Genomic DNA, 13,538 nt, shown 5'->3' on the forward strand with positions numbered 1-13,538 from the left:
TTCCAACCTGTCACAAGGCCTCAATTGGCCAAAAACACAATTCATATAAGTGAGTACTCACAATCTTATGGCATGCCAACTATATCCAACAGTTTCAAGAGATCACAAGGTCAAAATATCCACAATTACACATGTTTAATTACTGATTTAATACATATCATCTTTGTTCATATTCATCAATTTACATCACAACTTGTACACAATGCATACTTATCGATTCACATTTATTTGCACTTTAAGTGCCACAACTATACTCATTGAGCCATCACATATCCGTCCACATATGTGTGCATTAAAATCAATACATCATATATCATATACGAGTATTCTCACATATTACCTGACATAAAAATATCACATTCCACAATTCAACACATATATTCTTACCGAAATTTCGATCGCTTTTGTTGCATATTTGCATTATTAGCATATCATTATCACTATCATTTGGCATGTATATCATGCTTACAACACAACATAAGTCACAATAGTCATCACACATATCTCATATCACAATATCGTATCATAATAATCAATCCACAATTATTCACATAATCACATAATTTGCCAAAATAAGGTAAGGGAAATAGAAATATTACACTTGGAACTTAGGGTAGGATTTAGGCTATTCTTAAGCTCAAAATTAACATTATGAATCTTGTCTACAAGTAGTGATTCCAAACACTCACCGATACGCTTTTGCCTAATTGCCAAAAGCTTAAATTAGTTTTTCCTTACCTTTATCTTTACTCGTTAAAGGTCCTAACAATTCCAAAGCTTCAACAAGGTAAATCACACAATCAACAATCAGCCAAAGACTCACTTCAAACAATCAAAACACAAGCCTAACCTAAATTCTCTTGTAATTGAAACCTTCGACATAACAAACTTGAAATTCAAATATCTCAATTTATACTTAATTTTTTGTTTAAAATGATTCCATTCATCTAATAATTCACCTACAACTGATTATCATCCTTTAAACTACTCAAAACTACTCAATTCATGGTATCAAAATTTTTGACATGTTTATGGAATTTTCACGAAAATTCATTAAAACGTTGGAAATCTTCAATGAAACTTTAAAGTAGGCTTAGAAACCTTCTAATCATGTCAAAACTAATTGAAAACACTTTGAAACCACGTTTTTATCCAAAATCACAAAATCCACCATTAATGATCCAATTTTCAGCTTTTATTTAAAACATGTGATTTAACGGCTTTTATAAAGATGAAGATAGAAAATAGGGTGAAAAGTAAAATTTGGTTTAATTCCCTTTTAAAAACTCATAATTTAGACCCTTTTACAAAGTAGTCATCATTTCAAAATTGAAAGTCTTTTGAACATTATTTCACAAATTGTTTTAATTTCCAAAATGCCATAGAAAAAAACAATTCTAAATACCATGCTAACGAAATTTTTGAGCTCACTAAAGGAAAAATCTCAATTTTACCCTCAAAACTTTTAAGCCCAATTTTGGGGTGCGACATGCAGAGTTTTCAAAAATCAATGCGAAGTTTTAAAAAATCAATGTAAAATTTTTAAAAAGTTCCTACCTAACTCTACTACACACCATAAAAGAGTTCCCTAAAACTCGTTCATCTAATAACACAATTGTGGACAAGACACCAGATATTGCAGACAGGCTGCCAGATACAGATATATGTGGACAAGCCACCAGAATCAAAGATAAACTGCTAGAAAATGTGGTTAAACCACCAAAATGTACATATCATTAATCTGCTAGAATCTTCCTCCTTTCAATATCATCCCAACCACATGCATGTGATATGGCATATAGAAACAATATTTTTAATGGGCATGCTTAACATGGGAATCAAATTTATATCATAAAATAATACAATGGGTATGCTTTACATGCAAATCACATTTTTAATTAATAGAAACAGTTACATGATTTATATTTCATGCTTATCAGATAATTCCATAAAATCACACATCATGAGCATCAGAACATAAACATAATATCTCATTTATCAATAATCTCACAAACACAATCACATAGTCATGGATTAATCAATTAAAAATCACTTACTTGGAAATCATCCTTTTTAACGGATTTATCATCTTCTTTTTGAATACGTAGTGTATTCGCGTATAATTACATTTCAGAGAACTTAATAGAGTATTAATTATTAATATATGTTTTTTTTTAACTTAACAATTATGCACACATATTTTGTATTAAGTTAAACCCACACCTAATCTAAGCAAATCCAATTCGAAAACTCCTTCTAACGCCCATTCTTGGATTTAATTACATCTATCTTAGATTTAAACACAAAACAAATAATCCATCATTAAAATATCATTAATAAATCTTTGATTAGCAGTTAGACTTTGGCTTCTATGATAATACTTACTCTTGTGATACTTAAATCAGGGATATGAATCACTTCTGAAATTACGAACATTCCAATACAACAGTATTTGGTCCTTCATCATCAAAAAATTATACGAGATGTTAATTTCAGAAAAGAGCGATATCTAAAAAACTACTATATTCGGCTCTTAATAAAAATGATGGAAAGAAGTGAAGATCTATACCCAAATCATCCATACTTGCATTATTCCTTAACCAAAACTTTGTTGAATCCACCAATCAAGAGGAGAGAAAAGATAAATTGAAGAAATAGTTGATAGAAAATGATCTATTTGGGATAAAATGAAATAAAATTCCAGCAAGGTTTTACAAAATGTAACGATAGAGATTAAGGTGGAAGTGATGAGCCTTTTAGAAGAGAAAAGAATAATAAAAAAGATTATGGTTATAGTGGTGGTGCGATAGTGGTCCAACGTGGTGCGGTGATGGTGAAGTGGTGGTGAAAAGAATAGAAATTGGTGGTGAAAATAAGGAGGTTTAGAGGCTAAAATAAAACAAAAGTGAGGAAGGGAATACCAAGAAGGAGGAAAGGCCAAAGAGAGAGTAAGAGAAAACAAAATGAAAGAAAAATGTGAATGGTGGCTACCTTAGGTGGGATGGATGGTTCTAGCTTGGTAAATGGGAGAAAATGGAAGCTTTGGAGGACAATGGCATGAAAAGTGGATCATGGGGAACATGTGTAGTGAAAGGGGGTTTATGGGGGAAAGTTGACTAGTTAAAAAAGAAAATAATCTTCTATTGCATGATAACTAGAAGGGGATGACAATGGAAACTTTGACAAAGGTTTTATGAGCAAAAATTTTAATAAAATTAATCAGGATGAGAGGAATTAAACTAAGGACCTTGAGAAATTTATTTATGCTCTTAACCACTAGGCCAACTCACTTGATTGTTAACACTCCTGCAACATTTATTTAAAAGCATGGTGTGAAATTTACTAAGGTTTAAAGCAAATTTGCACCAAATAGAAAAATAATGTGATGGAAAGGATTCAAATGTAGGTCTTCAAGGAAAACTCCACCACTACTAAATCACTAGACTTGATACTTATATATTATCAAATGTGCCAAGGTCATCTTAAGAAAAGTATGAGTGTGACCACTCTCGGTTCACTAACCCAATTTCTACTAGCCTAGTTTTTAGGGTGTGATAAAGAAGCCCTGCTAGGTTCATTAGTAATCAACTATTTAGAACCTTACATCAATAGTTAATTAGGTAAAACAATTGGATCTAAGCTAAAGGAAGCGTAATCAAAACAAGGAATAGGAAAAACCAATACATTAACTTAGGAGTAGATTTAGATTTTATTCAATTTATTTGATTATTATTATCATCTTGATTCTTGATTAAAGCTACTGATTTGTGACCAAAGTAGATTAGTAATTATTTTTAGTAATTGGCTTAATAGCAGTTTTTCCCAAACTGCAATCCCTTGAGTATGATCCTCAAAATACTTACCAAGCGTTTCATTGTAAACAAACTATACTACAACCTGACCTGTATACTTGCAGACACCGCCTCAATTCCATATCTTTAGTTGCAGTATTCACACTCTAGCATTAATACATCTGGAGGCGATCATGTAGCATCTTATAGCTCGGGTATGGCGATCGGACTGAGTAAGGGGTGTTTCATCATTGTTTTAAGATCACAAACAATTCATTAAGAATTTACCGATTCATAATCGCAACTTTATCTAAACAGTTCATGATTTGAGATCACAACTGTAATTTTTAAAGTTCACTGATTTATGATCACAGCTTCAGTTCATTTATTTAGGATAATAAACAATTCAGTAAGAGTTTGCTGACTTCCGATTACAACTCTATTTAAACAATTCACTGATTTATGATCACAACTGTCACTTTTAAAACTCGCTAATTTACGATCACAGCTTGAGTTCATTGATTTACGATCATGAACAATTCATTAAGAATTCATCGATTTACTGTCACAACTCCATTAAGCAGTTCATTGATATAAGATCATAATTGTCATTTTTAAAGTTTGTTGGTTTACGATCAGAGTTTCAGTTCATTGATTTACGATCATAAGCAATTCATTAAATGTTCACCGATTTACAATCGCAACTCCATTTAAACAGTTCGCTGATTTACAATCACAACAGGCACTTTTAAAGCTTGCTTATTTACTATCACAACTTCAGTTTATTGATTTATGATTGCATCTCCATTTAAACAGTTCACTGATTTATGATCACAACTATCACTTTTAAAGCTCGCTGATTTACGATCACAACTTCAGTTTATTGATTTACGATCATGAACAATTCATTAAGAGTTTGCCAATTTACAATCGCAACTCCATTTAAAAAGCTTGTTGATTTACGATCACAAATGTCACTTTTAAAGCTCGTTGTTTTACGATCACAGCTTCAGTTCATTGATTTATGATCATGAACAATTCATTAAGAGTTCGCTGATTTACAATCACAACTTTATTCTCATGGTCTGCTGATTTATGAACACGGGTTTCTGGTTACAAATTTTTAAAAATCTCATGGTCTTTAAAACCACTTCCCCAATAGCCTTCTAAGTTTTGTACTACACTGTCAAACAACAAAACTTACTCGGTAAAGTTTCGAGTTAAAACTTACATAGTAAGCCTCTAATTACATGTTGCATGCGTGTAAGTCTATCTTAGAAGAGTCACTTTATTACTCTTCTCCGACAAGGTGGGGGACAAACTATTATAGAATTGTTATAGAATATATCACAACCTGACCCGAAATCTTATCCGCTTTGGTGACCCGGAATCCAATCCGAAAAAAGCCCATTTATATGCATTTCTAAGGACCCTATTTAAGGGGGTCTGCTCTATCAAGATTCTCCACCTTTTTTCCCATCTTCTTCATAGGGAACCTTTTTTCTCCCCTACTCTAAGTCTCTAACCACCTATATTAGGAAGAAAATGAGCTAACCCACTCAGCTACCAACTAAATCTTGTATAAAAAATGTGCATAGCTAGACATTATAAAAATTTATGTTTAAAAAATAAATACTTCTGAACAAAATAATATTGATTTTAGAACTTAACGAAATAACTATTTTTGAAGATAAAAAAGAAAACAATATCGATAAGAAATAAAAAAAAATGAATATCCATGAATTGTTTGTCGACCACCATTCAACGACAGATATAAAAGGAAAAAAAAATGCTCCAATTTTTTCTTCCAGGTCATGGAAGATCCAAACAAACGAATAATCATTTACTCAAAATAAAGTAAATAAAATTTTAGTATCGATACATTTAACAATAATATCAAGATCATAATCATATGTGGAAGTAATTATAAAATAATAATAATTTAACTTCTAGCTATAACTTAATTGCCGTAAAATTCGTACGTTAAGAGAATTTACAATAAAGTACAACCATTGTGGAAGCAGAATTGGTGGAAGGATGATATGTAAGAATTTTACAAAAAAATCACGTAAATAATAAATGAGATGGAAATAAGTGATTATCATCAAATTTTCTCTACCCATATATAATCTCCCACTAAAATATAATAATTACAAAGTCAATTTTTGTTAAAATAAATGTTCAACAATAATAATAAACAACTTTCTTAAAATAAAGTATTGATTAACACATCCTCAATTGTATCTCCCATTCGCTCTTCTCTTATAAAATAATAATAGAATATTAATAATGAATAAATGTTCAGATTAGATTGAGGGTTTGATATATTATGACTGCGATGACCTGTAAAATGGCCGGCAAGTGTAATCCACAAGGTTATAGTGCGTGTGGGGCTTAAATTCAAGGGAGTCAGTTCCACTAATTTCCGTAGAATCTAGGAGGGGTGGCTGGGCATTTATAAATTCCCTTAAATTCAGCCATATTAGACAGAGTAGAGACAACAAGTCAAGCCTGCTTTTATTTATAATCCTAAAAAATAAATTAATTATTAAAATAACTAACTTTTTTAATTATGTATAAAAATAACTTATTTTCTATAGTAAAAAGTGGTTGAGCCATATGATATGGTGCCACCACTTTGCCACGTCAGCCAGGAATATTAAAAAATTATTTTTTGGTGGAGCCATGTTGAATAGCGCCACCAGTATAAAATATTAAGGAAATACTAAAAAATTTAGAAAAACGGGAACTTAAAAAAAATTTCTATTTTTGGGTGGAGCCATTCTAAATGGCGCCACCACTTTTCTGATTTGTCAGGTTCTTATATTTTCTTTTCTTTTTTTTACTTTTTTTTACTTTTTTTTACTTTTTTACTTTTTTTCTTATATTTTGTATCTTTCTTAGATTTTTTTCTTTTTTAAGTTTTATATTATTTTCTTAATTTATTTTACTTATTTAATTTATATTATCAATTTTGAAAAATTTGTAATATATATTTAAAATGTTTTATAATATTTTTTAAAATTTTTAATTATTATTTTAAAAATATTTTTTAACTTTATATATATATTTGTGAAATTAATTATTTATAAATTTTAAAAATGTACTTTTCAAATTAATTTTTTAAAATTTTAAAAAAATAATTATTTTTTCTTTTTTTAGTTTTTTGAAGTCTATTTTTTTTCCTATTTTATTTTGTTTATCTATTTTATTTATTTTTATTATACATTTCAAATTAAATTTTAGATTAGTTTTCATAGATTTTGTCTTTTTCTTTAATTTTTTTTTCTTTCTTTAAGTTTTATATTATTTTCTTATTGTATTTTGTTTATTAGTTTTATAATATTTGAAATATATGTTTAATATATTATTAACTTTACATAGAATTTTTAAATTAAGATTTTATAATTCTTTTTATTTTATTTTAGTTTATTTAATTTATTTATTTCTTATTATTAATTTTTAAAAGTTTGTAATGTATATTTGAAATGTTCTATAATATATATTTGTTAAAATTTTAAATATCAGTTTTAGAATTTTTTTTTTAATTTTAAATGTATATTTCTCAAATTAATTTTTGAAAATTATAAATATTATTTTTTAAATATTAACCATATTTTTAATAATATAAAATATTAAAATAATTTAAAGATATGATCTTTTAAATTTATTATTTGTTTTTATTTTTTAATAATATAAAACATTTAAACATTTAAATTTTTAAATAAAATTTGTATAAAAAATTTAAAAAATGTTTAATATTTTTAAAAATAAATAAAAATTATAAATTTCAAAATTCTATGTAAAATTTAAAAATATTTAAAATCATTTAAAATATTAAAAAATATTTTAAATCATTTTAAATCATTTTAAATGTTTTATAATATTAAAAATATATTTAATATTTAAAAAATAATTTGAAAATATATTTTTAATATTTATAAAAAATATATATATTATAAAACATTTTTAAAAAATACATTTCAAATTTTTTGAAATAAATAAAATAAATAAGGACTTAAAAAAGAAAAAAGAAAGTCAAAACTTTAAGAAAAAAGAAAAGGCTGAAACAAATAAGTTGGCTGTCAGACTTGAAAACGGGGCCCCCTATACTCTAAAAAATCACAATATTTTGGTGGAGCCATTCTTTATGGCTCCACCTCTTGGTTCTCTTTTATATATAGAGTGGTGTAGTTGTTGTGTTAAGTGGAAAAGTTCAAAAAATTTGTTAAAAATGAATAATGAGGTGTTTTTGGTGTATGTTGTTTTTTATGGTGAAATTGTAGAAGGTGATATTGGCTATGTATTTCAAGGTCGGCAAAGAGTAGGTTTGCAATTCAAAAAAATGTGAAGCTAGCAAAAATGAAAAGGAAGATCAGTGCGAAAATAGCTATCCATTATGGAAGGGCGATGTCCAAATTATTTTACAAGTTTCCAATCTCTACAGATCCGTTCAAATTTTGTACGATGCAACTGTTAGATGATGATGACTTGGGCACTATAATGGAAGTCTATTGGGAGTGTGAACCCCCAACCAGTTGAATTATTTGCTGAGTTAGCAGACTTAAAGCCTGTTGAGAATGTTGGCCCACTAAGTCAACATCGCGAATTTGATTTTGATCTTAATGTTGAATGGACAAGCCAATTAGAATGCGGTGGAACGTATCAGATACCCAAAATTCCTAATTATGGTAGGAGTTTGTACAACAACCCAACCCTCGGTCCCCATCTACAAATACATCCGGAGGTGATAATAAGCACTAAGACAAATGTCAGAGAAATGACCAATAATGGTAAAGATTCTGATCAAGACGTTGAAGATTTTAGTGACCCTGATGTTGATGAGGTTCCGGACGATATCGATGATGAAGGCCCGGAGGAGGTTGAAGATGTTCACGGCCCTTCATTCTGTAACCCGAGTCATGGTATTATTTTACGAAATGAACCTAGGGGCAACATGTTGAACGTAGATCCAGATGCAGCACATGCATCCGAGTTCCCTGAGTACGCTGATATAGTACCTGCTCATAGATTTGCGTCAAATTCACAGTTCGACGAGTTGTTCGTTGGGCAACAGTTCGAGAACAAGGCGGATTGTGTGTTTGCCATCAAACAATACAGCATGAAGCTGTCGATTTATTACAAGGTTGCCAAATCTACACCGACATTATACGTTGGGAAATGTTGGAGAGCCGACGATGGGTGTGGTTGGCGAGTTCGTGCTGCATTTATACAGAGCACTCAACAGCACTCAACAGTGCTGCATTTATACATGTACTGTCGCACGCATGTCTCAAGACCACTGAAAATTGGATGCCAAAAGTATTTGCAACTGCATCATGCCACTGGTGAAAGATAGCCCAATCATTCCTGTGTCGACATTGATTGCAGACATGCAAGCTCAATTTCAGTACAGAGTGCCATACAGGAAAGCGTGGTGGGCGAAACAAATGGCCATGCAACAATTGTACGATGACTGGGATGAGTCATACAATGAACTTTAGAGTTGGATTTCAGCAATGGTAGAGTATGTCCCAGGAACTGTCGTAGACTTGCAAACGTTGCCTTATAGAGGCCCTAATGGAGAATTGGAACTGGGAAAAAGAGTGTTTCGTCGACTGTTTTGGACTTTCGATCCATGTGTTAGGGCCTTCTCCCACTGCAAACCAGTAGTGCAAGTTGATGGAACATGGCTTTATGGAAAATACACGCAGATACTTCTGATTGCGGTTGCACAAAAAGGTAATGGAAATGTACTACCAATCGTTTTTGCCATCATAGAGTCAGAAAACTCTGAATCATGGGCATATTTCATTTGAAACTTACAGAGACATGTTGTTAGGCAAGACAACATTTGCATTATATCTGATAGATCGAAGGGTCTTGTTGCTGCAATTCGGCAATCGGAGGTTCCGTGGAGGTCTTCTATTGTATTCGTCACATCGCTGTGAACTTCCACAATGAGTATAAGAACAAAGACTGGCGCAAACGAATTGTCAACATGGGTAAAAATATCGTCATTTAAATTCGTATTTGTAATTATTTCTAGTCCATTTCCTAATTTTAACGCATTTTATCGGAATATATACATAGGGTACGAGCTGGAACCACACCGATTTAGACATAAGTTGGCGAGGTTAGAGACTGATATGGCTGGCTGCAAACCTTCTCTTACACAGTGGTTGAGTAGCATGGAGCCGTGGCAATGGGCTCAATGTTTTGACGAAGGGTACCGTTATGGCCATATGACAACTAATCTTGTTGAGGCCGTTAACTCCGTCTTAAGACGTACGCGTCACTTGCCAATTTCAGCTATTTTTTCAACCACATTTTACATGTTAGCAACCTTAATGCCAAAAATGAGGTTGAAACAAGCAAAATGGTTAGAGGCAGGACACGTGTACGTCGAAAAAATTAGAGATGCTATGAAAGATAACACTCAAAAAGCTAGGTTGATGAATGTAGAACTATATTCTCGAAGTTTGGAAACTTTTCGAGTGATAGAGTATATCAGTCGTCGGTCAAGGATCTCACCATGGTCCTATGGAGTTGATCTCCGAAACAGGCGGTGTGAGTGCGAGATGTTCCAAGCACTACGGTACCCGTGTGCGCATGTGGTTGCAGCTTGTGCTACCTATAGTTTGAATGTCGAACAATATATCGATGATGTATACACACTTGAACGTACGTTGCGTATTTGGGGTAACGAGTTCCCTGTATTAAGGGATATATCGACATGGGAAGTGCAATCGACTGCATTCGAGATGTTGCCTGATCGGTAACTACGTAGGTGAGTCAAAGGTAGACCGACAATAACGAGGATTCGAAACGACATGGATGTAAGAGAACAAGTCGATCCAAAGCGTTGCACCATATGTAGAACAGTTGGCCACAATCGGAGCAAATGTCCTCATGGAAATGTCTACACTGGCCAATCTTCACAATCTGAAAGAAATTAAATGTTGTAACTGAGGTCTATCTATATTATGATCTTTTAGAAATAAAGTTTGTATTATTTAGTGTTAAAATTATATTTAAGATTAATAGTTGCAACTTTTAATACTTTAAAAGATTTTATAATAAATTAAATAAAAAACACTAATATATAAGTTGTAAAACCTTAAACCAATACAACAAACATCACATAATACTTGAAATTTACATAACTTAAAATTGGAAAGAACCAGAAGTGGTATCATCGTTCGGGGTATAACGGTTTAAGGGCCTTCGTTGACTAGGTGGACGCTGAGGTGTATTGTACACATCTGAAGGATTGGCAACTGGGTTGATCGTGGCCTGATATGGGGTGGAGTACATGTTATTACCAAACATATCAACTGATGTCGGTGGTTGCTCTAGGTTAAATGGACTCGAACCGCCTATATCCGGGTGATATGAACTCAAACCACCCATGTCCGGGTGATATGAACTCGAACCACCCATGTCCAGGTGATATGAACTCGAACCACCTATGTCCGATTTATATGAACTGCTCTGGGACTCATCACAAAAAGTGTCAACCCATTGCTCCGATGTGCTTAAAACTTGGTCCTCCGAGTCGGGCTCCGCCATATGTTGATCCTCTAACTCCACCGTAGGTTGATTTCCACGTCTATAGCCATGACCTGGTACTATCATAAGTTGTCCACTATATAAATAAACTCACAATCGATTCATGTACCACTGCATATATTCAGTCGAGGGACTGAAGTCAAACATGCAGGAGTGCATCTCAGGCCACCTGTCGTACTGGGTATTCCATAGTGCTACATAACATTGATGTTCCACGCTCCAATCTAATGTATGTCTCCCTTACATGGTCTTACCGTGGACATCAGCAAACTGTTGTGGCTCGACCGGCACAAATTATTTACACCCAAATTGTCGCATAACTCGATCACCGTTGTACCACTCAACGGTTGAGAAGTTGAGCACCAGCATGTTAATGCACCACATACGAGCTTCAGCGTGAACCCTCTGAGGAATAAAGGTTGCAATGTTTACTGCAGAATACAGCATCCACAAGAACTGCACAATATAACTTAATGAGTCAATTCACATCACATACTGTAAGTGGATAAGTTAAATAAACGTTACTTAAACTATATTAATATATATTACTTTCTCTCCACCGTACGCCTCTATCATTTGATGGTAAAGATTAATGTCTGGCTCGCACCAATTCCCGAAAATGTCGCCCATCTGAAATCGAAACAAACACGTTGGTAGTTAAACTTTGAAAAATATTATCCACACTTATGAGTTGTTAAATGTTAAGTATAATTTTGTTTTTACCTATTTATAAGTGGCCACGAATATGGTTGGTGCCTAACAGCCGCTGGAAACGGCATCCTGTATAGAGGTCAAGACTGCAGTAGACCCAGACAACCAGCCATATTACTAACCCCATGTTTTGTTGCACGACAGAGCTCATAGTATAATGCAGCCAACAGTGTAGGTCCCCAGCTGTAACTACCGTCACGAGAAAAATCCTCCAATAGAGGCAAGTACTTTAAGTGGACTCTATTAGACGTGTTGTTCGACAGAAGTATCCCCCAATCAGCTGCATAATATAGGCTCGAGCAGCATACATCACCTCTTGCTTAGTGGCAGTGCTCGATAACCGCTTAAAATTTGCTCTCAACCATGCTAATGTCAAGCATGTGAAATTCTATTCCCCATCACGAGGGGACCGTCCAAGCAGTCTGTGGCATACTACAGAAGGTTCCAGCACTTTGCTTCGACCCGTGACCACAACACCGTCAACTCGTAACCCAAGTTGCATAGCGAAGTCTTCTAATGTGATAGTGCACTCCCCGCACGGCATAATGAAGGTGTGGGTCTCCGTACACCACCGCTCAACCAAGGTGGATAGTAAGTTTGGCCTCAAGTCAAACCTCTGGATCAATGCGATGTCCCCAAATCTGGCCAACCGTAAGTATGGCATGATTCGCTCGCCCGGATCGTACTTGGGAAAATGACACCGCAACCTTAAAACCCGATAACCATCTTGTATGGTAAATTTTTTATAAAAATATGATAAATCAATTATCTATATAATTTAAATATAAAAAAATATATTCAAGAGTAAAATTGAAAGGTTGAGAAGACAAAAACATCACACTTATATTATACCAACGTAACCATTCTAAGTATTTTTTTTATTTAAGTTAAATTAAATAAGTGATAATATATTAATAATAGAATGAAAATTTGTCATAAAATATTAATAATAACACGCAGAAATCAAATGTGATTATTATATCCTAACCATAGTTAAGCATTAAATTAATTAAAATAAATATATTAATAATAAAAGAATGGGAGAAATTACAGGAATATGAACTGGGGACTAGTAAATTTACAAGAAAAGAGAAATTCATTGAGCAACAACTCAAACTCCACCAGTGTAAAAAATAAGTCCAAACCAGAAAGCAACCCAAGAGAAGATGATTGGTTCAAGCAAGTTCAATTTGACACCAATGGTTACAATACGTATATATTTCTAATTTTAAAATTTTATGATATCTTATTCAAATTTTAAAATGAGTAATAGCGAAAAATTGTTTTTCAAGGAATACTAATATTTTTTTATATGATAAAATTTAAAAACATAAAGTATTTTTTAAACAAATACTTATGTTTTCTAGTTATTTATAAATTAACTAGTAAATAATCATATATATTCACTTTTATTATTATTTTTTTAATAATATATATATTAAAATTAAAAGAATTTTTTTTCAT

The 13,538-nt window shown here is 32.4% G+C and overlaps 1 protein-coding gene across 1 annotated transcript; it reads left to right on the plus strand.

The window, feature by feature from the left end:
• Positions 1 to 9,310: 9,310 nt before the first annotated feature.
• LOC107963102 (uncharacterized) lies at positions 9,311 to 10,573 on the plus strand. The gene is made up of 3 exons (XM_016899689.1): positions 9,311 to 9,544; positions 9,664 to 9,796; positions 9,885 to 10,573. The coding sequence occupies exons 1-3, from the start codon at positions 9,311 to 9,313 to the stop codon at positions 10,571 to 10,573; spliced, it is 1,056 nt and encodes a 351-aa protein (XP_016755178.1).
• Positions 10,574 to 13,538: the final 2,965 nt, after the last annotated feature.

The sequence above is a fragment of the Gossypium hirsutum genome, chromosome A06 (assembly GCF_007990345.1).
Source record: "Gossypium hirsutum isolate 1008001.06 chromosome A06, Gossypium_hirsutum_v2.1, whole genome shotgun sequence".
Lineage (NCBI taxonomy): Eukaryota > Viridiplantae > Streptophyta > Magnoliopsida > Malvales > Malvaceae > Gossypium > Gossypium hirsutum.

Coding starts and splice junctions, on each gene's coding strand:
- LOC107963102 (XM_016899689.1), top strand. CDS start 9,311: ATGGTAGAGTATGTCCCAGGAACTGTCGTAGACTTGCAAACGTTGCCT. Junction 9,545..9,663: donor CACAAAAAGGTAATGGAAAT/GTACTACCAATC, acceptor TATATCTGATAG/ATCGAAGGGTCTTGTTGCTG. Junction 9,797..9,884: donor CAAACGAATTGTCAACATGG/GTAAAAATATCG, acceptor ATATATACATAG/GGTACGAGCTGGAACCACAC.